Source organism: Penicillium mononematosum (genome assembly GCF_028829835.1).
Source record: "Penicillium mononematosum strain IBT 11891 chromosome Unknown utg000002l:1.0-8112719.0:1.0-8118358.0, whole genome shotgun sequence".
Lineage (NCBI taxonomy): Eukaryota > Fungi > Ascomycota > Eurotiomycetes > Eurotiales > Aspergillaceae > Penicillium > Penicillium mononematosum.
Window position 1 is genome coordinate 7,384,754 of NW_026643272.1, and position 24,461 is coordinate 7,409,214.

Below are 24,461 nucleotides of genomic sequence, written 5' to 3' on the forward strand. Positions count from 1 at the left end.
ATTGTGAGATTGCTGGCCTAAGTATCGAGGGCACTCGTTGTCTAAGGAAATATAACATAGATCCCAAGGTTAAAAAGGTAACAAAAACAAAACCGGCAAGAAGTTGACAGTTATTTTGGCCTGCTATATGTTGTAGGAGAGGCATGTCACGAACAAACTTTGATTGGATAAGGTTTAGTTAACTGACAACCAATCGAATTATGGCAAGTGGGCCTGAAGACCCATGGATCATTGGAGGCTCTTGCCCATTTAATTCCCCGAAGTCGGACCTGAAGATCCATCCCACCTTGGACCTTTATATCTTGGGTTTCTGGGACCAGTGCGATCCTGGACCTAATATGGAAATGGATCAGGCGAAGAAATAAAAAGGGTAGTCGTGGTTGAATAGGGTTGCTGCCAAAGTTTGCCAGAGGAAAGGGGCGAACCTTGGAAGAACCTACAGCTTACGTCCACAAAATGGAATGTGCTTGATATTCCCGTTGTATTTAGTTCTATATTATAGGTAGCAGTTACCTTATTTCTGTGCTCCGTGTAATGTTTATGCTAAGATATAATTTTGTGTACATAAATAGGGTTTAAATGTGAATTTGGGGCTTAGTGGATCTAAATCGCGTTAGTATGTATCTTGGCCTGACGTTCCTGCCGAGGTTCCGTGTCGTATATCCATGTTTAAACGTGCACTCCATCTCTTCTCTAGCCATCTCTCCAGCCTTCCTACAAGCTCCTACAGCCGAAATGAACACAGAAGAAAGCGTGCACACTCTTCCAGACGGCCTTGACCTGTATGCCAAGACATGGAAGGTATGCCTGAATTTGCAAGACACAGCTTTGATCCCTATCCGAATAAGTTGAGATGGACTCAAACATGAAGAAAAGGATATTGATTTTCAGAGCTAACAATGCGATCTACTCTATAGACCAGCGGGTCTCCACTTGCTGTTTTGGCCTTTATCCATGGCTTCAGTGACCACTGTGAGTCTATTATGTCGATTATGAACAATGACCCAAGGCAGGTTTCAACGTTACTGACACAAATCCTTGCTAGGCAATGCCTACCACGATCTGTTTCCAACACTGGCATCGGCAGGTGTTGAAGTCAGGTCTTTTGATCAGCGGTAAGTGTCCAACCACCAAGGCCAAACCCTACCCTGACATCTCACAATATAAATAACGAAGAAACGACCTATTTCACTGCGAACCCCAAGCTAACAGCCTGAAACCAGAGGATGGGGCCGCAGCGTCAAACAAACCAGCGACCGCGGTAACACAGGCCCAACCTCCCAAGTCCTCTCGGACATCCACTCCTTCCTGCAAAGCCTACCCTCCAGGCCTGACCTGCCCCTCTTCCTAATGGGCCACAGCATGGGTGGCGGCCAAGTCCTCAACTACATTTTCCATCCAGAGTCACCTTACAACAGAGACTTATATAACCGGCCCAACTTCACCGGCGTGCTTCTGTACTCCCCTCTGATCGCCATAGATCCATCTTCCCGCCCCTCAAAGCTGACAGTCTCAGCGGGACGAGTTGTCGCAAAGTTGGTCCCCAATAAGCAGCGGTATTCCCCGCTTGACCACAGTTTGCTGTCTCGTAACGAGGACGTGGTCAAGGAGGTCATGGCTGACGAGCTGTGCCATGATACGGGAACTTTTGAGGGCCTGGCTGGCATGTTGGATCGAGGTATTTTTTTGGAGGGGATGTTTGCCGCTGGTCCTGAGGCTTGGGTGGAAAGTGAGCTGCCGTTTTGGTTCGGGCATGGGGATGGAGATCGCATTACCAGTTATGCCGCGGTGCAGGCATTCGTCGAGGCGTTCACCGAGAATGGTGGTAATGTGAAGTTTTGTCCTTACGAGGGGGCTTATCATAAGTTGCATGCTGAGTTGCCCGAGACGACGGAGAGGTTCCTTGCAGATGTGAAGGCTTGGGTTTTGAGTAAAGTGCCTGGAACGAAGGAGGTGGTTGTTCAGCATGTGGTAGAGGGTGTTGCGGGTGAAGACACTGCCGCTCATGGGGATGCAGAGGCCGACGGCAAGGCAAAGCTGTGAGGTGATTGTTCTGTTGTGACTGTTTCTTGTTACGGCTGTTCATCTTTATGACTATCGTTATTACAGGTTGATATTATTATCACAATTCTCTATATGGTACAAATGCGTTCAGTCTGTATCAGACATGCAATAGAATACAGGTATATAGTACAGGATTTATATGCCTAGGACAGCTGGACCAAGAACTTACCGGTCTTCGATTCGCCGCCAGACTGCCACGAAACCGCCGCCCTGGATACGCACTCCGACCTTGGGCCGGCAGACCAAGACAGACTCTCCTCCCTTCGGGGGCTCCTCTGAGGTGGACACCTCAGAGATAGCATCAGAAGCAGCGGACTGCTCATCAGCTTCAACAGGAGTGGCACCCTCAGCATCTGAAGGGACAGCCCAAGACGATGGGTCGGCGCCTGACTTTTTAGTCGCAAAACGCACATCCCATGTACGGCCACCGCTGATTCCGGAGCCAAGCTCGATCACCTTTTCCTGAACAAGGGCAGTCGCTGGTCTCGGATCAGTTGCAGACACTCGCCGATCTGCGTGATACTAGGCATGAACACCACTAGGAGACCATCACGCTTTAACATCGGGGTAACATGTGGGATTCTCAAGTTTGAAGAAGGCATGTCCAGAATAACGTGTGAAAGGAACGGGGTGACGGGGTTTCCCCCAGTCAGTGAAGCCAGGCCAGTCTTTTTCCGCTGTTGCTTCTGCTGGGCAATCCAATTTTCAACGGGACCCACGTAGAAATCAATGTTGCCTGCATATATTCCACGGCGGAATCCCCGGATGTTTTTCTCGGCCAGCGCAGAGAACTTCGGCGATACGTCGACTGTGTGAATGACGGCGTTGCGCTGCGCTCGCCATGCATCCCATTCCTCCTGTGCTGGATCCGCGGTTTGCTCCGCGGGTTTCTCTCCTGCTTGCTCCGTGTCCTTTTCACCGGGCCTGGTGACACGGCCTTCTCAGATAGTTGATCTGGGATCGCGGTGGACGAGGCGGAGGAGTGGTATTGGCGGCGTGAATGGCGCGCGCCAGATGTAGTGTCAAGGATCCATGGCCTGTTCCGGACTCGAGGATTTCCGTAGTGGGTTGTATTTCGCCCGCGGCAGGAGTGTTGACATGGATGTCGAGAAGGGAAGCAATCAAATTGGCATCCTGTGGATAGATCTACTCAGGATAGCGTGAGTCCAATGTATCTCCGTTGCCGATTCGTAGGAGTGGTGCTCATACCGGCGTGACCAAGCGAGGGGTCAGGGCGACGTATTCTTCTAATGTTGGAAGGCTGACTCGAAGATTCAGGCCTGTATATAACGGAAGTATCAGTGACATGCCCAGGGAATATCGAGAAGTGGGTGTATTGACCTTTGCGAGACTGTACCGTGTCCCAAACCCGTTTCCCAATGATGCTGTCATGTTCCACTGCTCCGCGAGGGGTCTGGAGCTTTTCACCTCGTTTCAATGCCTTTGATAATGAGGGCTGTTTGCCGTGTAAAATGACTCGGTCTCCCTCTGCGCATTTTGTTAGTCCGGTGTTGGGAAGAAACGTTGCAACACAATTACCTTTGATAATGGAGAAATTCGTGTCAATTGTCCGAGAGCGCAAGGCGCCTGTTGGAGTCGCACCAAAGATGCGCTGCAGGGCCTGGCGCAAACGAGACATGATATAGAACAATATACTCCGTAGAGCCCTGCAATAAAAAGAAAACGGAAAATCTGGCTGATCGAGACTAGCCCGCTGCGGTACCGCTCGACCCACCCCCAGTCACCGAATCGAGGGGCACATCTTTAATCTCAGTTGCTTTTCCTCCTTCTCCGGACTGTACATATCTTTGATTTATTTCTATTGATATATATAGCGATCATGGGTTCTAACGCTCTCCCATACTTGGAGACTAAGCCTAAGCTCATCTTCTTCACCGACTTTGATGGGACAATCACAGTCGACGACAGTAGGTGCTTCCCCACAAAGTGCCTGTACTTGAATGCTGACTAGAATCGCAGGCAATGACTTCATGGTATGTCGCCTCGCTACCCTCCCGAGGTTTCCTAGATCTTTACTAATACTACTTAGATCGATAACCTTGGCTTCGGCCGGGAAGAGCGTCTTGTGTTGGGCAACCAGGTCCTTGACGAGACTATGAGCTTCCGGTGAGTGTTAAGACAATGTCTATGCCATAAGCAAGTCTAATGAGACTTTCTTCATTATAGTGATGCCTTCCGCAAGATGCTTGAAAGCATCAAGACCCCGTACGACGAGTGCATCGAAATTCTGTTGAAGAACATGAAGCTGGACCCGTACTTCGAGGAATTCTACCACTGGGCCGAGGATAACAATGTTCCCATTGTCATTCTTTCGTCTGGAATGCGACCCATTATCAGTGCCTTGTTGGAGAAGTTCCTCGGCCACAAGCCAGCCAGCCACCTCACCATCATTTCCAACGAGCCAACCAGCCGGGATGGCAAGGACATCAACAGCGAGGGTGGTTGGCAAATCGAGTACCATGACGACAGGTAAGCCACTGTCAATCCAATCATCATACCTCCCAGCGTCACTGACAATCATTCGCCAGCCACTTCGGGCATGACAAGTCCCTGGAGATCAAGCCTTACGCAGCGTTGCCCGACGGAGAGCGCCCGATTCTTCTTTACGCAGGAGATGGTGTTTCTGATTTGTCCGCGGCCGCAGAAACTGATCTTCTCTTCGCCAAGCAAGGCAAAGGTACTCATCTGCCCGAACCGCCTAAGATTCCAGATTCCGAGACACTGAACTAACGCTGTTGTAGATCTAGTGACCTACTGCCAACGTAAGGGAATGCCCTACACGACTTTTGAGAATTGGTCCACAATCCTCTCGACCTCCAAAGACATATTGAGCGGCAAGGTGTCCGCGAGTGATGTGGCTGCCAAGGCTTCGCTCGGCCTGTAGAACGGAGATAGACCGGTATAGACTTACAACTAGATGCACATGAATATTGATGATGGATATAAATTTCACACAAATTTAGCCAAGAATAATGTGAATATCAGTGAAAAAGAGGAAGAATCCACGGATAGACAAGTTGATGAATCACCAACATACAATGGGGGAACCTTGGAAAGGCTAGAACCATTCAGGAGTCACCGCCTTCAGGGTCCAAGCGTCGAGGGTGAACTGCGAACTTCAATCCTCCAAACAAATTATACCTGTCCTTTATATCCTAGAGTTGACCGAACCTGGTCTTCTCCTTTGCCCTATACTCTTGCAATTCGTGGGCATCATGCGACAGGGCGCATCGCTTTTCTTCAAGTCCTTGCCAGGGTGATATCTATCTCATAATGGCTCGCCGGCTAGTATGACATTATTTGACTCCCTGTGAAGCACTTGACTAACAATCCGTGTAGGTCCGAGCGAGTGTACAGCTCGGTTTATTCGCAACATTCATTTCTCCTCGTCGTCGTCATTCTCGATAATCAATACAGTGTCCTTCCCTCTTCAATCCATGGCCATCTTCCGTCGCATTATTCCGGATACGTGATCACAGATGTGACCGTCACAGCATGTTCCTCCCTCAATCCATTCTCGAGCTGCAAGCTAGACCCAGAAAGCTGGTACCGCGTCGATAAGGACCTCTACCTGCGCTCCGGCTGGACTTCGAGTGCCTACGTCCAATTCAAGCGGAAAAGGAGGAGGAATTGGGCCCTGATGACAAGGTGGTCATCGACTTGAAAATCAGTCGTCTCACTCCCCAGTCTGAATTCGTTGGAAAGACCGAAATCGAAGCGTGGGAACCCCGACCGGGAGGCATCTGGCTCAAGCGCTCGTCCTCCCGCCATGCTAGCGACTCCGAAAGCGCTGTGACGTACGTCGACGTCCTTTATGGAGCGGATGCTGTCGATCCCCGTCCCAACTGGGAAGTTAAAGATACCCCCATTCTCCTGGATAGTCGGACGGAAGAGTTGGAGACTCGCCTTAGTATTCGAAGAGGGCATCCGCAGGCCAAACTCAAGAAACCCGTTCCTAGAATCAATGAGAACGGGAAATTCAAAGTGATGCAGCTAGCAGATCTCCACATGAGCACTGGTCTCGGCCACTGTCGTGACCCTGTTCCCACGGAAGCGGAAACTGGCCAGAAGTGTGAAGCCGACCCTCGGACCTTGGAATTTGTCGAGCGACTTCTTGACGAAGAGAAGCCGGACATGGTGGTCTTCTCCGGTGACCAGATCAACGGCGAGACCGCCCCAGACGCACAGAGTGCTCTGTACAAGTCTGTAAAGCTTTTGGTCGACCGCAAGATTCCTTACGCAGCCATCTTTGGAAACCACGACGATGAGGGTGACCTCAACAGAGAACAACTCATGGCTCTATATGAAGACCTCCCTTACTCTCTTGCAGTCGCCGGTCCCGAAGACATCGACGGAGTCGGCAACTACGTTGTCGAAGTCCTCGATTGGGGCAAAAGCACACATTCTGCCCTGACCCTCTATTTCCTTGACACACACTCCTACTCCCCTGACGAGCGTCAGTTCCGCGGCTACGATTGGATCAAGCCGAGCCAAACCCGGTGGTTCAAGAACACCGCCCAAAGCCTGAGAAGGAAACACCAGGAATATAACCATATCCACATGAACGTGGCATTCATCCACATTCCGCTCCCTGAATATCGCAGTTCAGGAAAGTACTTCAAGGGCTCATGGATGGAACCCCCTACTGCACCAGGGTTCAACTCTGGCTTCAAGGACGCCCTCGAAGAAGAGGGCGTCTTGTTTGTTAGTTGTGGACAGTGAGTCACATGCTTTCCTTTTGTGTCGTTCCGAAGACTAACTTTTCTCTAGTGATCATGTCAATGACTATTGCATGCTCGAGCAAGACGACAATTCGAAACCCTCTCTCTGGATGTGCTACGGGGGCGGTGTTGGACTGGGTGGGTACGGTGGCTACGATGACTTCGTTCGACGAGTCCGTTTCTTCGACTTCGACAGAGGCCCCGGTCGTGTATCAACATACAAGCGTGTAGAATGGGGTCAAACCGAAGCCAAAATCGACGAAATGATGATCGTGGACGGCGGTACCGTCAACAGCCCGGAAGCAACTTAACGAAGTCTGACTTATATCTCCCTATGCTCCTTTCCCTTCCTCTTCCCCATCTTTTATCGAGATGTCAGCATGTCTGTACTGCCCCTGCTCTCACATACTGTCGTTTCCGTTCTTGTTCGGCGACATGTGTCTTATTTTCCTGTACATATATCTTTTTGCCCCTTGCCTGCATTAGGTCGGCGTCTGCGGGGAGTCTTGTCTTTTTCTGAAATATTGAAGCCATCTCTCCTAGTCTTATTCTGCTCTGGTTCTTGTGGCCGAGGACTGTAACGCTGAATGTTCATTCACTTACGAACAGACTCTGCAATTAATCTCCTGTGAATATCTTACATCGCCTACCAATCTGGCCATCCTTACCACCATTTCTCAAAGAAAACTCGCTGCTCCCCGCCGTCCCCTAGCATCTCTACCAACTTCTCCACGATGGAATCAGTCATATCCGGCGGTCCACAAACATAGCATACTGTGCCATAAGAATCCGATTCACCACCTGCACCCACAGCCGCAGAGCGCAGATCATGATCAGATATCCTGTTCGGATGAATCTTGAGATCCGAAGGAGACCCAGATGAGAGCAGATCAGACGATGAAGCCAGGTCCGTAAGGAAAAGGTCCAGCGAGATACGGAGCCGATGCGAACTCTCTTGAGATCGCATTATCTGGCGCAGACGTGGGAGAAACAGGATTTGGTCTAGTATTGCGTCTGCAGAGCCTGTTCCTTGGTCTTGCGGTAGGCGACTGGAGTATAGTATGTGGATGGTTTTTGGGTTGGCGGTGCGAGGTTCGTTGTTGTTCAGGTGGGAGAGCATGGATATCAGAGGACTGAGACTGCGTTAGAATTCCTCCATAAGGGGTTGAAACAAGTGAGGCCTTGGTTTGCGCTGGTGTATTTTTGTATACCCCGGAGATAAGGGACATGATGTTTGGGAGGTCTCACTTACTTGATGCCAACACCACCCGCAACGAAGACCACATTTTTAACATCATTAATACTGATTCCAGTGGGAGGCCAGACAAAGCTTCCACCAACTCGGATGTTCAGTTCCCTGCCTAGGATCTCTTCCTTTGGCCTCCATAGCCATGCGGCGGATGGGTTGCTGGGCGAGTCTTGCACAGCCAGTTCAACATATGGTGGTCGCCCTTGAGATTCTGAAGATGGTTCTAGCGCCTCGCCAGCCAATGAGTCTGTAGAAGCTTCCGGTGACGGCAGCACTTCGGCATCTGCCGGGGTGGAGGTGATAGTGAAGCCCCCCGCTTGGGCGATGGAGGGAATATGGACATCAAGCCATTGGCCCGGGAGGAAGCTGAATGGCTGTTGATTGTTATCCTGTACAATGCATTAGTGGTGTCTTTTGGGTGAACGTGTGTGATAGAAGATGCCCCGATGTGATTGGAACATTGGCCGTGCGGGGCATATGGATAACGGCGCGGGGACAACAATATCGGACGGGCTTAATATATAAGCCGAAGGTAAGGGAAATAGGACATATGGAAAGGAAATAGAGGAGTAAAAAAAAAAAAAAATCCCCATACATTATTTTCTTGAGAAGGCAAAGCGAACTGTAGTAGCCGGACAGAAGGGTTGACCTGCTCGATGTGCGACAGTCGCACTGGATATAGTCTATTTTGCCGGGGCTCTGCAGCTGTGCGCAGCTCATGAGGAATTGACTCATCTCTTTGGGAAGTCATTTGGCCTGTAGTTCTTGAAATGGAGCGAAATCCGAGTTGACTAGGCCGGATGATGCGGAGTGGAACAGTTGAGCGAAGAGCAAGCGAACACAAGGACAACGACTTCATCAAGAAAGATCAATATATGTATCAAGTTACAAGGGTGTAATTGGATGGATTAAGTGGATTAAGTCCCTGAAAGATGGCATGATTGTATTGAATATGAGACCAAGCCAGTTATGGGTTGTCGTTCCTCTGCCGACCACATGACTTCCTTTCTACAATCCATTTAAGCCACCACTCAACAACTTCCCTTAGAAATCGACAACCTGGGAAGTAATGATGGCGATGGCTATCACAAACGAGGTACCGTCCTCTTTGTCCCCATTTTCCTGACTCCGGGGCTAGCAGGGGTATATGTACAGCCCACTGCATAGTCACAGATGCGACCTCATATCACCCCCCTCATCAGCGTTTCGCAGGCGCTTCGTACTAAAGGCTGCAAGTTTCCTCGGAGTGTCAGGGTTTTTCGCTGATCCTGTTGAGGGGAATTATGTGATGAGGGCTCAATGCAGATCTGCCATCCTATCACACCGTCTAGCGTGTGACGAGCGGCGTCTTCCCTCGATCCTCGCCGTCTCATTGGTGTGATGACCCCGGCTTGCTCCTTGCGCTGGCGCTTTGCCGCCATCAAGCATTGGCCAGATGCACCTCCCAAACACACATCAATCCCTCTGCACGGTCTTCCCATGCTGATTCGTGCCCCCTCCTGCATGCGATGGCTTGTGCCTTCGGCCACTCGTTGGTCTCGAGCTCATATCTAGCGCTCGTCCTCCAGGTCGCCCAGACTTGCGTTCTTCTACTTTTTTTTGTCCTTTTCTACCACGCTGAAGCATTTGGCCCTTTACGTGCGACAGACTGAATGTCTTAGCCAGCCGGTCTGGCCAAATCGCATTGTACACAGCTTTAATCCTACCATAAGCGCTTCGGCTCAACGGTCAGCTTGGGAGAAATAGAGTCAATTTTTATTGCGGTCGTTCGAAAATCACCGCTAAAATGCAGTTCCTGTTCCCAAAAAAGCATAAGCACCACAGGATCGTCCTTTGGTTGATGGCGAGGAGTTTCCGCTCACTATCGTGATGCTGACATTAACGGGTATTGCTTCCCACGATCTATACCGGACATTGTTATGGCAAGATGGAGCAGACAATGGATTTAACAGTGCTCCGAACGAGGCACTGTATGCAGCAGCGAACTACCAGCCATTCAAGCCCCCCATGGTTTGGTCCGACTTGTATGTTACTCACTATACCCAATGTTCAAGAGCTGGCCGCTGACCCTGGGAATAGTACCACCGACTATAACCTTGTCATGGGTGTTTTGAGCACTTTCTTCCTCATCACCAAATTGCCTACCCACTGGATGAAGCTGTTTTATCCTCCTGTTGCGGCCGCCGTCCACGGGTCCTTGATAATTCTCTACATCGTGTCAGCGGCGTATCAGGCTGGGTCTGACACGTCAGACCCAAGGCATCCCCAACCAGGGGCCCCGTGGTACATTGCGAAGAGTTGCAGTGTTGCCTCTAAAAAGTCCAATATTCCATACTGCATGCAAGCCAAAGCGCTGTTTGCTGTGACCATCCTCATGATGTTAGTTCGACCCCGTCCACTCTAATAATTTTTTAATTTCTACCCTTTTACGAGGAAACAGTTAGCTAACAGCTCCCTCAGTGTCTACTATGTAGTTATCCTCGGCTTCAATATCCACTCCTGCTTCATCACTCCCGAAGAACGGGAAGCGATCCTGGAGCAGAGAGAAGAGCGACGCATCGAGAAGGAGTTCGAAGAAGAGATCATCAAGTCTCCCAGCATGATACCCATGACCCCCGGCTCAATGCCTCAAGGACCGGGCATGGTTCCCCGCACCCCGGGGGTTCCGCCCATCGCTGTTGGGGGAAGCTTCTCACCCTACGCACCCCGTACGCTGGCCTTCAACCGACTCGGCAATGCTAGTACCGCCTCGGACCTTCCCCTGCGGGATAACTCGCGCGCAACTCAGCCCCAATACCCGTCGCCGCAATCGCATGAAGTCAGCCCGGAGAGTTCAACAGGCTCACCGATGTACTTCCCGCCGCCGCCAAAGAAGGCCGCTAAGGCTTGAATGGGGGTTGAATTGTTGTTCGTGAAATTGCTTTTGTGATACCACTTGTTGTTGCCCATACATCACCTTCATTATTTAACGGGACAATGATGGCGTTCAGATGGCTTAGTTCCGTTTCTTTGGCCCTCTCCGTGGGATTGCCCTTTATTGGCCAAATGTGCACAGCTCCTTAGTATATACTGTCTCATATTTGGCGTTGGACAATTGATTTGCTCCGACTTTGTTCAAAATCATTAATTCCTCATAATCTAGTTTTGAGTTCAAGGAAGAACATATAAATTCCGTAGTGCGAAAATGTTTACACAGGCAAAACCCAGCTGTGCAAAAGTATTGTGCAAGAAATTCAATAGTTGTCCTGGTTAGGAAGAACTGGACGAAGGACTGACGCTGCGTGAGAGCGGGAGCCTACACAGCCGGCAGTCACCCAACACCCATAAAAACGACATAGCCCCTCTCGTCCACCTCGTGCGTCTCTCGACCAGCTCATTCACCGAATTCGGATCCTACCAGCACATCCCCACCGTCACAGCCTGCCTTAACGTTATGGAAACCAACGTGCTTCTCGATCTCATTCACGTGGTGCAGGGCCAACTTTGGGTTGACAAGGTAAACGAGGCCCACAGAATAGGCCGCCTTTGCCCGTGGGTGTCGACTTTTCATCCAGAGAAGCTTCCCTGCGTACTTGACGGTACGTTTCACCATGGCGCATTTAACGCCGGCGTAAAGATGGTTTTCAGTGATAGCACGGCCTGGATGGTTCGTTTCCCCGTCTTGGGAACGTCTGTGAAGACTATACGGACGAGAAGGTTGCTATGGAGGTGTCTGCCCTAAATCTCATCCGCAACACGACTACCGTTCCAGTCCCAATAGTCCGGGCTTGGGGTCCCGCTGCTAGCAACAGACTTGGTCTAGGCCCTTTATTATAATGGACTTCATAAACGGTGTGAGCCTTAGCAGCCTTCTCCAGGACCCCAACGCCGAGCAACCTAGCAGAGTTATAAGGGACGATATCAGCGATAGTGATATTGAGGTTATCTACAGGCAGTTGGCAAATTTCCTGCTTTAACTTTTCAAACTGGATTTCGACCGGATCGGCAGCCTGCCACAGACTGAAAGTCAAAGCCCTACACCACCGCGGCCGTTGACATTTAAGGCACAAACTATACTACACGATGGAGGAGTCGATACTTTCGGTACGCATTGTTTCTTGACACTTCAACAGGGAGTATAGGTTAACGTTAGAGGTATCTTGGCGTGAACATGCAAGACAATGGAGAGAACCTTGGAAGGTTAGCTAGAAAAGTAAATAAGCCAGAAAATTAGGCCGACTCCTGTCGCTTCTTCTCTTTCTTAGACCAGCGCACTAAAAGGACGCAATGGATTAGCTCGTTCCATGCCAAGAGTAGACAGCTTACAAGCAAGCTGAGCGGGGTTACAAGAGGCGGTGGACAAGACTTACAGCCACAAGCATTGCATAAGGTCTTAGGCCCGTTAGGCCCTTTTCTCCATTCCGGCGAGTCTGCCGTTCCGCAGTCGCTGCAGACATGCTGGGCCTTGAGCCGTTTACGGCGGTCACCTTCCTGAGCATTGCGCTCTTGGTCTGCAGCTGTGGTGATGTCGATATCGCAGTGTACAAGACGGCCACGGCTGACACCTGTACTGAGGCCTTGCGATCTCTCGCCCTCTGCAAAGTTAAGACCGGTCATGACCTCAATGCCGTCAATATGTGAGTAAACTTCGTGGGTATTGGATCCTGGGCCATAGCCCGTCGACTGGCTCGTGTCGGATTCCTCCGAATTTGGCCCCACCGTGTCCGTAGTATCAGGATCACTAGACATTTCGCCTGAACGGGTGAATTGTTGGCCCTGGTTCTCGGTCACTGGGCCGCGATTATCCTGGTCGCTCCTGAGAAGAGGGCACCCGAGCCGCGGTCGCCTCTTCATCTTCTTCTTGCTTCAATTTCGCAATCTGTTGCATCAGGCGTGCGTTCTCAATCTTGTGTTCCAAAAAAGAGTCAAGGAGCTGGGAGACCTTGTTTATATATGGCCGACATACGAGGAAAAAGCCCGTGCAGGGCCCATTCGCGGTTGTGGTTCTCCCTGCCTGATGCTCCTCCTGCTTTGCAATATGTGGATGACCATACGCCTCCATAAGACAATATGTGCCGTTGGTCTTTTGGAATCGTAAATGGGTACGGAAGGATTGATTCGCGGCAACCGAATCGTCCATGTCTCTCTGGAGGATTTGCTGGTCGTCTTCATGGATGTACTGTGCCAGAAGACTTCCCTCGAGTTGTTTTGCGACACATCCCGTGATATCCTTGCACGATGGGTTGGCATAGGCGATCCGGCCCTGGGGTGTGAGAAGAAGTAGCATGTCCTTCATTTCATCCAAGACCCGCTCTGTCCAGACCCCATCGTTTTGTACGGCCTGGTATCCCCGGTGTTGAGCACCTTGCACCCCGTAGTTCCCGCCATAGGATCCATGGGCTTTCTGTTGCTCCATTGCGTACCCTGTATGCCCCTCATTGGAGCTCAATCTCATTTGGGAGGCGGGTAGAGGCATACCCTCATAAGGTTGTGGGCGACTCAGAGCCATACCGAGTGCGGTATAGAGATATTAAACGAGAGAGATCTAATGGTACTAGGGATAGGCTTGAGTGCTTCTGAATCCAACGTCTCTCATAAATAGCCAGGGGATTTCCCTAAAAAACAATGGCCGCACGAGCGGACGGATATAGTAACGGCGTTGAGGATGGAATTGCTCATTCTCCAAATTCGAGGCGGTACATTTGGTACATTTGGCTAAGAGGGGGTTGGACAATGTGCCTCTCAGAATATACACATCGTCTCAAGGAGGGTCTGGACTCCTTGAAAAGAGAGAGCATTGGAAATAATAGCCGGCCATTGCTGGTTGACAAAACACCGCCGATCCCTGTGGGCCTCCGCACCTTAGTACAATTCACGTGATTTCGTGTCGCCTTGACGCGGGACTGTATGATCGATCACAATCAACGCTCCGAGCACTCTCTTTTCTCAGCCTTCTCTCTGTTTAGCTTGTATCTAATTGTATTCGATAACGCTAACAGCCAACGGGCTCAAACGCCCCTCTCTGCGCTTGAGTTCAAAATGTACGTGCTGATCATTCCCCGCCTCGTGTCGCGATGCTAACTGGGTTTTAGGTGTAAGTGCAACAGCTCTATACCTCGGCGAGAAAAACGAAACGATCCAACAGCCATCTAACATAATGTAGCGAAGATCGATAAGCTCTCTATCCTGGGGTATGTCTCTCAAAACTTTTAATCCGAGTGCAACCACTGCGGAGAGTAATTACATTCATGCTCATCAAACCGTGCTTGTTCTAGAGTCCGCTCTTTCGATAATACGCGCAGCGAAACAATCCAATTCCACACACCCCTCACATTGATTGTCGGATATAATGGCTCAGGAAAGACGGTATGGAATGGCGAAATGGGCAGCTCGGAGTTACCAGCAGGGAACTGACGCGGATCTAGACCATCATCGAGTGTCTCAAATATGCCACAACGGGCGATCTTCCTCCGAACAGCAAAGGCGGTGCTTTCATCCACGACCCGAAACTATGTGGCGAAAAGGAGGTACTGGCCCAGGTGAAGCTGTCATTCAAGGCCACTTCCGGAGCGAAAATGGTTGCCACGCGCAGCCTACAGCTTACAGTCAAGAAAACCACACGGCAGCAGAAGACCCTGGAAGGCCAGCTGCTTATGGTCAAAAATGGCGAACGCACGGCTATTTCATCGAGAGTGGCTGAGCTGGACCAAATCATGCCACAGTATCTCAGGTGTATCAAAGGCCGTGCTGGATTCGGTCATTTTCTGCCACCAAGACGAAAGTCTGTGGCCAATGAGTGAACCATCTGTCCTTAAAAAGAGGTTTGACGAAATATTTGAGGCTATGAAGTACACCAAGGCCATTGACAACATCAAAGCACTGCGAAAGAAGCAGAACGAGGAGCTTGGCAAATTTAAGATCATGGAGCAACATGCGAAAGAAGACAAGGATAAGGCAGACCGTGCCGAAAAGCGGTCCGTCAAGCTTCAAGAAGAAATCGAGGCCTTGCGCGAAGGGACCCAGAAGATGTCGCAAGAGATGCGGCGTGTCGCGGAGCTTGCTGATAAGGCTTGGACGCAATCAGAAAGTTATGCCCAAGTCCTCGGTGCTCTTGAGGGAAAGCGTATCGAAGCTAAAAGTATCCAAACAACCATTGACAGCCTCAAGAGACATTTGGTTGAGCTTGATGAGTCTGATGAATGGCTTGAATCTACCCTGGAGCAATTCGAAACGAAGCAGCTCCAATACCAGCAACAAGAAGAGTCACACAAGGAAAACTACATGGAAATTAAGGAGCGGATTGAGCAGACTCGGCACCGCCTTGGCCTGAAACAAGCCGAGAATGGAAAGTTTGAGAACGACAAGGCCAATTTCGAGCGTCAGTCTCAAAGGCGCCAGAACATGATCAATGAGATTGCGCGCGCCAACAACATCCGTGGCCTTGATGAGACGATGGACCAGTCTGAAATTGATACCTTCATGCAGAAAATAAAACGCCTTTTAAGAGACCAGAACCAGTCTCTGGATCGTGTGAAGCGCGAAGCCCAGAAAGAGCTTCGTGAGGTTCAAGAAACATTGAATGAGATTGGGCAAACCAAGTCTGCACTCCAAGAGACCAAGAATGCGGCAAAACGACAGATTGCTGCGAATGACAAGGAGGCAACAACTTATCAAAAGAAGCTCAACGAAATCGAGGTTGATGAGGGCTTCCAGGCTGCGCTTGAGTCAAAGGTTGAGGATATCACGTCAAGTCTTGACCACGCGAAAGAGCGATCCAAGGCTGCTTCCTGGGATCAAGATATCCAGGACACAAATGCGGAAATCCGCCGCCTTGAGGATGAAAGCTCGAGATTGAACACCGAGCTTATTGATTCAACCAAGAAGGCCGGAGAGTTGGCTCGCCTAGACCACCTTAAGAAAGAATCGAAGGACCGTGAGCGCAGTTTACAAACGATGAAAGGAGCCCATGGCGATCGCCTCGAGAAGGTTGTTGGGCCAGATTGGAAACCTGAGACGCTGGAACGAGGCTTCCAGCAAGCTCTCGATAGCGAATCAAAGCAGGTGGCTGATGCAGAGCGCGAGCGCGATGGCGTGAGCCGAGAATTGGAGCATGTAGAGTTCAAGCTTAAGACTGCCAAGAAGAACCTCAAGCAACGCCAAAAGGAACTTGATGAATGCGTGAAGGAAATCCATGAAACAGTCGACGCGGGACCTTCCGAATACCCTGAAATTGTGAAGGAGCGCCAGGCACAGTACGATCTCGCTCGCAAAGACGCTGATCAATATGCCGGAATGGGGGAGTATCTCACCAAATGTCTTGATGCTGCTAAGCGCACCAAGCTGTGCCGAACATGCCAAAGATCGTTCAAGAACGAGGCAGAACTCCAGACCTTCACAAAGAAGCTGGATGCCCTAGTCAAGAAAGCTGGCCTTGATGCTGAAGACGAGACCCTAAAGGGCCTTGAAGAAGATCTCGAAACAGCCCGCGCTGCTAGTGCATCCTACGACACTTGGGTTCGTTTGTCAGAGACTGTCATTCCAGAGCTGGAACAAGAAGAGCAAGAATGTGAATCCCAGCGTGACCAACTTCTGGAGAAGCTGGAAACTCAGGATGGAAAGCTTAGCGAGAAGACAGAAAGCAAACGTGACGTTGAGGGGCTTGCTAAGACAGTGAGCACTATTGCGCGTTACGATGCCGAGATTAAGACGATCAAATCACAAATTCAAGAGCTTTCTGCAAAGCAGCAGGACGCTTCAACCGCTCGTACCCTGGAAGACATCCAGGAGGAAATCGCCTCCATCAACGAAAAGTCACGGGAGTTGAAAAAGACTCTTTCGAAAGTGACGAATGAGAAAGAAAAGACGCGATCAGAGATCAACAAGCTTGAGCTAGAGTTCAGAGATGTCAAGAGCAACCTAGACAATGCCAAATTCCAGCTGGAAAAGAAAGCGGACCTGAATGTCCGGATGGAGGAATTCAAGAAGCTCAATAATCAGCAGAGGGAGGCCATTGAGAAGGCAGATCGAGATATCGAAAATCTCACGCCGGAGTTGCTTCAAGCCCAAGCCCGTTATGATGATATCAGCCAGCGAGCCGACGAGCGTGAACGAGATCTGCAGCACGAGATTAATCGCTTATCCGAGAACATCCATCAGCTTGACCTTGCCAATGACGACATCAACTCGTACAACCAGCGGGGAGGTCCGGGCCAGCTTGAGCGAAGCAAAAAGGAGCTTCAAGAAATCGAAGCTGAAATTGGCAGACTCGAAGCCGATCAAAGCGAGATCACAAGGGAGATCAACAAAATCTCGACCCAACTTAAAGACAGCGAAAACACAAAGCGGCAATACTCCGACAACTTGACATATCGTCAAGCCACTCGATCTCTCAACGCAGTTGTCGAAGAAGTCGAGCAATTAGAAGCACAAAACGCTGAAGTGGACCGAGGTCGTTTCAAGCAAGAGTCAGAACGCTGGACTCGTGAACACAATGCACTTGCTGCCAAACAGGCGAGCAAGATGGGCGAAATGAAGTCCAAAGACGACCAGTTGATGCAGCTGCTGGCTGACTGGAACACGGATTATAAGGATGCCGCTTCAAAATACAAGGAATCCCATATCAAGGTCGAGACCACCAAAGCCGCCGTCGAAGATCTGGCTCGATACGGTGGCGCTCTTGACAAAGCAATCATGCAATATCATGGCTTAAAGATGGCAGAAATCAACGCCATCGCTGGCGAACTGTGGCAGAAGACCTATCGCGGAACGGACGTTGACACAATCCTCATCCGCTCCGACAACGAGAACGCCAAGGGCAACCGATCGTACAACTACCGCGTCTGTATGGTCAAGTCAGGCGCCGAGATGGACATGCGAGGCCGATGCAGCGCAGGCCAAAAGGTTCTGGCTAGTATCATCATTCGTCTTGCCCTTGCGGAGTGTTTCGGTGTCAATTGCGGTCTGATTGCTCTTGATGAGCCCACAACGAACCTAGACCGAGACAATATCCGCTCTCTGGCGGAGTCGCTGCATGATATTATCCGCACTCGCCAGCAGCAGGCCAACTTCCAGTTGATTGTCATCACGCACGATGAAGAATTCCTGCGCCACATGCAATGTGGTGACTTCACCGATTATTACTACCGTGTTTCGCGCAATGAGAGACAGAAATCAATCATTGAGCGGCAGTCAATTGCCGAGGTATGTCTTTAACTTGACCACTGGGTAATTCTTCTTGCTAACAATGTTTTTAGGTCATGTAACACCCTTTTCTTTCAGTCGTTCGGAAATTTTATTGGCTACATAGCTTTGCCTGGAGCAATCTTCCTCCAATCTGTTTTACGCCTTTTTAAACCAAGCATACTTCGGCGTTGACGTTGTCAAGTGATGTTGAATTTGCAATTTATTGCTATTGCTTATTGATACCTATGCGCTCTATCTATTTGAGCGTCCACGAAATCTGAATAACACGAGAATGCGACATGCGCATTAAAAGAATATTCCAAGAAATAGTACATAGTCGTAACGGAAAAAAGATGCTATGCTACAGACAGCCGATTTCTCAAGATCGAGAAACCAGTTGATGGATCAATCGAATCCAAAGACAACACTAGAACACACTGCACGATCTTACACCTGCTTGTCCACCTGGCCTCTTGCCTCAGCGAGCATGCGCTCCTGGTCCTTCTTCGCTTGCCGGATAGCTAGCACACGCTGGCGATCCGGACCGGATCTCTTCTTGATCTCCGCCAACTTCTGTGACAGCGCAATGTCCTCGCTAGTGGCGGGAACCACCTTCGCACCCGTCATGGCCTGCACACGGTCCCAGATTTGTTGATATGTGCGGTTCTTGATATCCAGAACGGCGGATTGCTCATTGGCCTCGGGGGCGGGGGCAAGCTCATCGACGACCTTCTTTTCGTTTGCGAGGGCCGTTGCGGCACTGCCGACCCGTTCGGCGAAGTAAATTGTCAATGCTGCGGGTCCTTGCTGGTTGGAGGTTTGTGCCACAGTCATCGGCACGGCTGGGTTGTGATATTTCAGTCGTGGAAGGCAGTTACGCCAGAAATGCCGCGCGCCTCCGTGGCCCTGGTCGATCTTGCGTGCATATGTGAGGTGGAGTCGGGTAACGGCTGGGAATTCTTTTGATGCGGAGGCGACGTTGGGGAAGATGGCTGCGCCTGTGCCAACCTTGGTCTGGAGCATCTGGAACAGTGAAAGAATGAGTCAGTTGATCGATCGCGTATCGCTAGATAGTGGGAGACAAGGCGTGTTCGGCCTCGGAGCTTGCAGGGTCGGAGATCTCGAGAGACGGGGTTTCGGCTTACTTTCTGTGGGCAGGGACAATCACACGTCAGTCCATCAATTCTGCATTACTTTGGGAGAGCTCGAGAGGGAGAGCTGAGAGAAGCTATACATACAGTTTGCAGTTTGCGAAGCCGCTTGAACAAGTTGACCATGATGAAAGGCTGTTCCGCACAGGGACTGGCCCTTATGCGATGAGACGTGTGGGTATAGGAGTAAGGCGAGAGTGCAATATTAATTGGCAAGATCCTTGCTCAAGAACAGTAATATAGGGCCGGAATTGCGAGTTTGTTGATCGGGGAAATTTATCGTAGATGCGCTTGTCGGCGAAGAAGTTGCTCCGTGATAGTCACGTGCAACCTCCAATCTATAGATGGTATTGATCTGGTCACAGAGAACATGTTAGTTAAAACTCACTCTAGACACAGATAAGAAGTAGAGATTCGTCAATTCGCATTTGTTTCTTAAACCAAGCTCTCCTATTTACTGTCTCCTTTACACACCAATCCATCTATGCAACGTTATAAACGACCTCTAGAGTGTGGAGTCCCCCCGTAAAATACAATACACTCGCATTACCTTGACTCACAAACTGATCAAACAGATTTTATATCTCGCCCCGCCATTCTTTTGTTCCCCTCCGCTCTTCAAGGGAATTATTGGCCAATTCTGACAATCAGGAAAAATGGCCGCCGCAGCTGCATCCGTAGCTGAGCTCGACCCGAGCAACAGCTCAAAGAACACCCTCAAACTGGAAAATGTTGATATACCCCTCCCCCGCCATCGCCGATTTTCATCTTCTAACTAACATTTCGCCCGCCAGACCGAAAAGCGAGACACCCTAGTCGCAATCGAAAAGAAGTACCAAGCACAATGGAAGGAGAACAAGGTCTTCGAAGTCGATGCGCCCTCGTTCGAGGAAGCCCCCCAGGGCGCCATGACCCCCGCCGAGCTCCGTGAGAAGTACCCCAAGTTCTTCGGTACTATGGCCTACCCTTACATGAACGGTACTCTCCACGCCGGACACAGCTTCACTGCTAGTAAGGTTGAGTTCATGGCCGGATTTGCCCGCATGGAGGGCAAGCGTGCCCTTTTCCCTCTGGGTTTCCACTGCACCGGTATGCCTATCAAGGCCTGTGCCGATAAGCTCGCCAACGAAGTGAAGAAGTTTGGCAAGGGTTTCGAAGGATACAACGAGGAGGCAGAGGCCGCCGAGGACGCCGTCGCAGCCCCCACACAAGAGGTCAAGACCGAGGCAGCCGAGAAGTTCTCCGGCAAGAAGAGCAAGGCCGCTGCCAAGACCGTGAAGATGAAGTACCAGTTCCAGATTATGCTGGCAATTGGCGTTCCTCTGGAAGAAATCCACAAGTTCGCCGACGCTGCTCACTGGCTCGACCACTTCCCTCCTCTTGCCATCCGTGATCTTGACAGCATGGGTGCCCGTGTCGATTGGCGCCGGCAGTTTGTCACCACCGACGCTAACCCCTACTACGATGCTTTCGTGCGTTGGCAGATGAACCGCCTGCACGAGCTCGGCAAGATCATGTATGGCAACCGTTACACCGTCTACTCGCCTAAGGACGGTCAGCCTTGCATGGACCACGACCGCACCGAGGGTGAGGGCATTGGTCCTCAGGAATACTCTGCGATCAAGCTCCAAGTTAAGGAGTGGTCGCCGGAAATGGCAGAGCTCGTGAAAGGAAAGGTTGAGGATGATGCTAAGGTATACTTCGTTCCGGCTACCCTGCGTCCCGAGACCATGTATGGCCAGACTAGCTGCTTCGTCGGCCCAAAGATCAACTACGGTCTTTTCAAGCTGAAGGAGAAGGAGTACATTGTCGTGACCAAGCGTGCTGCTTGGAACATGGCCTTCCAGGGCCATTTCTTCGGTGATAAGTTCCCCAAGACTCAAGACGAGCTGCCGCAGGTTCTTAAGGCACCGGGTTCCGCCTTCATTGGAACATTGGTCAACGCGCCTCTGTCTTTCCACACCGCGGGTATCCGCATCCTGCCCATGGAGAGTGTTTCGGCAGCCAAGGGCACTGGTGTTGTTACCTCCGTCCCGTCCGACAGCCCTGACGATTACGCCACGCTGATGGACCTGGCGAAGAAGGCTGAGTACTACGGTATTCAGAAGGAGTGGGCTGAGCTTGAAATCTTCCCCCTCATTGACACCCCCACTTACGGTAACTTGACTGCCCCTGCTCTGGTCAAGCAGCTGAAGATCAACTCTCCCAAGGACGTGACCCAGCTGGCCCAGGCCAAGGATTTGGCCTACATGGAAGGTTTCTACAAGGGTACTATGCTCGTTCGGGAACTACAAGGGCGAGCCCGTCAGTGAGGCTAAGGATAAAGTCCGCAAGGAGCTCTACGAGAGTGGTGATGCCTTCCCCTTCGCCGACCCCATGGGCAAGGTTGTCAGCCGTAGTGGTGACGACTGTGTTGTTGCTTACCTGGGCCAGTGGTTCCTGAACTACGGTGAGAATGACGCCGAGTGGCAGCAGGAGACCCTGAACCACGTTGTCAACAACCTCAACACCTACTCCGCCGAATGCAAGAACGGTTTCGAGAAGAATCTGTCCTGGCTGAACCGCTGGGCGTGTGCCAGAACCTACGGCCTCGGTTCCCAGCTGCCATGGGACAAGCAGTTCCTGGTTGAGTCTCTGAGTGACAGTACCGTCTACATGGCCTACTACACCATCGCTCACCTCCTTCACGGTGACCGGTACGGCAAGACGACCGGCCCCTTGAAGGTGACCGCGGACCAGATGACCGATGAGGTCTGGGACTACATTTTCACAAGACGGGAAATCAGCGACGAACTCGTCTCTAAGAGTGGAATCAGCAAGGAATCTCTGCAGCAAATGCGCCGCGAATTCGAGTACTGGTACCCTCTGGATGTCCGTGTCTCCGGAAAGGACCTGATTCAGAACCACTTGACCTTCTTCCTCTACATCCACATTGCCCTCTTCCCCAAGGAGTACTGGCCCCGTGGTGTCCGTGCTAACGGCCACTTGCTCCTCAACGGTGAGAAGATGAGCAAGAGTACCGGTAACTTCCTGACTCTCAAGGATTCTGTTGATAAGTTCGGTGCCGATGCTACCCGTATTGCATTTGCCGATGCAGGTGACAGCATTGAAGATGCCAACTTCGAAGAGTCTGTTGCCAACAGCAACATCCTGCGTCTCTACACCTTGAAGGAATGGATCGAGGAGGTTGTTAAGGACGAGACTCTGCGCAGTGGCCCTGCTGATGCCTTCGCTGACAAGCTCTTCAATAACGAACTTAACAGCCTGGTCCGCGAGACCCAGAAGCACTACCAGGAGTAAGTTTGCATTACGCTGAAAGTCCATTGACAACGATAACTAACTCCTTATATAGCACCAACTTCAAGCTTGCTCTTAAGTCTGGCCTATATGACTTCACTAGCTCCCGTGACAGCTACCGTGAGGCTTCTACCGCTGCTGGCGTGGGTATGCACCGGGATACCATTCTGCGCTACATTGAGCTGCAAGCTCTGATGCTGGCACCCATTGCTCCTCACTGGGCTGAGTACATCTGGCTCGAGGTTCTCAAGAAGGTCAGTTTTCTTCCCCCACTTCATACTCAACCTTAATCTAACACCATTTAGTCCGAGTCTATTCACTTCGCTCAGTTCCCTGCCGTGCCAGAGCCCTCTCCCGAGCTGACCGCCGCTCAGAACTACGTCCGTGGTACTGCAAGCAACATCATGGGCTCCGAGGCCAACTTCACCAAGAAGCTCTCCAAGGGCAAGGCCATTACCTTCGACCCCGCAAGCCCAAGAAGCTTACCATCTTCGTTGCCAAGAAGTACCCCAACTGGCAGGAGAAGTACATTGATCTGGTGCGCGAGTCCTTCGACTCCCTGAACCTCTCCTTCAACGACAAGGAGCTCAACGCAAAGGTCGGCAAGTTCGGTGAGATGAAGAAGGCCATGCCCTTCGTTCAGAACCTGAAGCGCCGTCTGGTCAATGCTGGCGAGTCCCCCGCCACTGTCTTCGATCGCAAGCTTCCCTTCGATGAGTTCGCTGTTCTGTCTGAGATGGTGGGCGGTCTGAAGCGCACCTCCGGCTTCAAGGAGATTGAGGTCATTGCTGTTGACGAGGGTGGCAAGACTGGTGAAGTTGTTGGCACTGGTGAGAAGCGTGAGGGTCTGTCTGGCGAGAATGCCGTGCCTGGAACCCCTACGTTCCAGTTTGTCAACGTCGAGTAAACGACGTTTCCTTGAAAAATACAGTCTCATTTTCCAGTTTCAACAATCATGCTTGATGACTTATGCAAAAATAAAATAAACCAGAATAGCATATAGCATTTTCAATATTTCAGTTCTTTGAGCTTAATAATCGATGGATTGAAGACTTTCTGAACTTTCTTGTAAATGGAACACGTTGCGACAATATTTTCACTTCGACACTGCAACTACACATGTAGACGAACACCCCGTCGGTCACGGACACGTAGTGTCGTGGATAATGCTTCATGCACTCGGCTTTAATGCACTTAACAATCTGAAAACGTCGCAAAACAATCCATCAATCAGCCGGACCGAATGAATCCACAGAAATAATAAGTAAAGGACTCACCTGTTAAGGCCTTCCTTCAGTGTATCTTCTTCCTGTGAGAAAACCAACCGGAACCACCCAACACTCCTCGAATGCTCTTCTCCGGGATGCAAGAAGACGCCAGCATCGACCAGCCTCTGTGCAAGGACAAATTCTCGGTTTCGCGGAGTAATAGCGCCGTCATGGGGAAGATAAGGTGACAAGTCAATGTAGACGAAAAAGCCAGCGTTTCTGATGACCAGATTAGAAGGGGAATTGAATGATGTCGAGTTTGTATACTCACCCGCCCTTGACATAGTTGATTCCCTCCTTGTCAAGCACCGAGGTCGTAAGCCGGTAGGCTGAAGCGAGTCTCTTTCTTGCTACGGCTGTGAAGCTCGACACGAAAGCTTGGTCTTCTAGAATTGCGGTGCCAATAGTCACCGCTGCTTGTGACGCACCATGGAGCCTCCTATATAGAGTCAGTTTCACGTCGGACATCATCCAGCTTTTCACTGTGCAAGAGAAAGAGAGAGACCTTACAGAATTGCTTTACAGGCTT

General features: G+C 50.7%; 12 protein-coding genes across 12 annotated transcripts; 6 read left to right on the forward strand and 6 right to left on the reverse strand.

Annotated features, from left to right (window-relative positions):
- Positions 1–735: 735 nt before the first annotated feature.
- Positions 736–2,043, forward strand: N7519_004593 (acylglycerol lipase; the record flags this gene model as incomplete). The annotated part of the gene is made up of 4 exons (XM_057291369.1): positions 736–801; positions 918–972; positions 1,046–1,115; positions 1,224–2,043. The coding sequence occupies 4 exons, from the start codon at positions 736–738 to the stop codon at positions 2,041–2,043; spliced, it is 1,011 nt and encodes a 336-aa protein (XP_057152571.1).
- Positions 2,044–2,229: 186 nt separating this feature from the next.
- On the reverse strand, positions 2,230–3,703 carry N7519_004594 (tRNA (adenine-N(1)-)-methyltransferase; the record flags this gene model as incomplete). The annotated part of the gene is made up of 6 exons (XM_057291370.1): positions 2,230–2,543; positions 2,567–3,001; positions 3,036–3,210; positions 3,274–3,344; positions 3,406–3,552; positions 3,604–3,703. The coding sequence occupies 6 exons, from the start codon at positions 3,701–3,703 to the stop codon at positions 2,230–2,232; spliced, it is 1,242 nt and encodes a 413-aa protein (XP_057152572.1).
- A 201-nt stretch (positions 3,704–3,904) lies between these two features.
- Positions 3,905–4,969, forward strand: N7519_004595 (putative Phosphoserine phosphatase; the record flags this gene model as incomplete). The annotated part of the gene is made up of 6 exons (XM_057291371.1): positions 3,905–3,992; positions 4,045–4,058; positions 4,115–4,191; positions 4,252–4,554; positions 4,614–4,762; positions 4,827–4,969. The coding sequence occupies 6 exons, from the start codon at positions 3,905–3,907 to the stop codon at positions 4,967–4,969; spliced, it is 774 nt and encodes a 257-aa protein (XP_057152573.1).
- A 331-nt stretch (positions 4,970–5,300) lies between these two features.
- N7519_004596 (metallophosphoesterase family protein) lies at positions 5,301–7,117 on the forward strand (the record flags this gene model as incomplete). The annotated part of the gene is made up of 4 exons (XM_057291372.1): positions 5,301–5,341; positions 5,425–5,678; positions 5,699–6,803; positions 6,856–7,117. The coding sequence occupies 4 exons, from the start codon at positions 5,301–5,303 to the stop codon at positions 7,115–7,117; spliced, it is 1,662 nt and encodes a 553-aa protein (XP_057152574.1).
- A 353-nt stretch (positions 7,118–7,470) lies between these two features.
- Positions 7,471–8,914, reverse strand: N7519_004597 (FAD-dependent oxidoreductase; the record flags this gene model as incomplete). The annotated part of the gene is made up of 3 exons (XM_057291373.1): positions 7,471–7,939; positions 8,059–8,444; positions 8,651–8,914. The coding sequence occupies 3 exons, from the start codon at positions 8,912–8,914 to the stop codon at positions 7,471–7,473; spliced, it is 1,119 nt and encodes a 372-aa protein (XP_057152575.1).
- A 308-nt stretch (positions 8,915–9,222) lies between these two features.
- Positions 9,223–9,476, reverse strand: N7519_004598 (uncharacterized protein; the record flags this gene model as incomplete). Its single annotated transcript, XM_057291374.1, has 2 exons — positions 9,223–9,323; positions 9,380–9,476. 2 exons carry the CDS (start codon positions 9,474–9,476, stop codon positions 9,223–9,225), a joined length of 198 nt encoding a protein of 65 aa, XP_057152576.1.
- Positions 9,477–9,924: 448 nt separating this feature from the next.
- N7519_004599 (uncharacterized protein) lies at positions 9,925–10,945 on the forward strand (the record flags this gene model as incomplete). The annotated part of the gene is made up of 3 exons (XM_057291375.1): positions 9,925–10,079; positions 10,135–10,434; positions 10,516–10,945. The coding sequence occupies 3 exons, from the start codon at positions 9,925–9,927 to the stop codon at positions 10,943–10,945; spliced, it is 885 nt and encodes a 294-aa protein (XP_057152577.1).
- Positions 10,946–11,428: 483 nt separating this feature from the next.
- Positions 11,429–11,647, reverse strand: N7519_004600 (uncharacterized protein; the record flags this gene model as incomplete). The annotated part of the gene is made up of 1 exon (XM_057291376.1): positions 11,429–11,647. One exon carries the CDS (start codon positions 11,645–11,647, stop codon positions 11,429–11,431), a length of 219 nt encoding a protein of 72 aa, XP_057152578.1.
- Positions 11,648–12,264: 617 nt separating this feature from the next.
- On the reverse strand, positions 12,265–13,489 carry N7519_004601 (GATA transcription factor LreB; the record flags this gene model as incomplete). The annotated part of the gene is made up of 3 exons (XM_057291377.1): positions 12,265–12,308; positions 12,405–12,810; positions 12,866–13,489. 3 exons carry the CDS (start codon positions 13,487–13,489, stop codon positions 12,265–12,267), a joined length of 1,074 nt encoding a protein of 357 aa, XP_057152579.1.
- A 170-nt stretch (positions 13,490–13,659) lies between these two features.
- On the forward strand, positions 13,660–18,296 carry N7519_004602 (MRX complex DNA-binding subunit; the record flags this gene model as incomplete). Its single annotated transcript, XM_057291378.1, has 6 exons — positions 13,660–13,684; positions 14,198–14,225; positions 14,310–14,400; positions 14,460–14,819; positions 14,875–18,234; positions 18,288–18,296. 6 exons carry the CDS (start codon positions 13,660–13,662, stop codon positions 18,294–18,296), a joined length of 3,873 nt encoding a protein of 1,290 aa, XP_057152580.1.
- A 367-nt stretch (positions 18,297–18,663) lies between these two features.
- Positions 18,664–19,493, reverse strand: N7519_004603 (mitochondrial 54S ribosomal protein mL61; the record flags this gene model as incomplete). The annotated part of the gene is made up of 2 exons (XM_057291379.1): positions 18,664–19,239; positions 19,455–19,493. The coding sequence occupies 2 exons, from the start codon at positions 19,491–19,493 to the stop codon at positions 18,664–18,666; spliced, it is 615 nt and encodes a 204-aa protein (XP_057152581.1).
- Positions 19,494–20,023: 530 nt separating this feature from the next.
- N7519_004604 (leucine--tRNA ligase CDC60) lies at positions 20,024–23,571 on the forward strand (the record flags this gene model as incomplete). Its single annotated transcript, XM_057291380.1, is given in 6 exon segments — positions 20,024–20,098; positions 20,162–21,646; positions 21,663–22,663; positions 22,720–22,918; positions 22,970–23,044; positions 23,062–23,571. The coding sequence occupies 6 exon segments, from the start codon at positions 20,024–20,026 to the stop codon at positions 23,569–23,571; spliced, it is 3,345 nt and encodes a 1,114-aa protein (XP_057152582.1).
- Between the last annotated feature and the right edge of the window lie 890 nt (positions 23,572–24,461).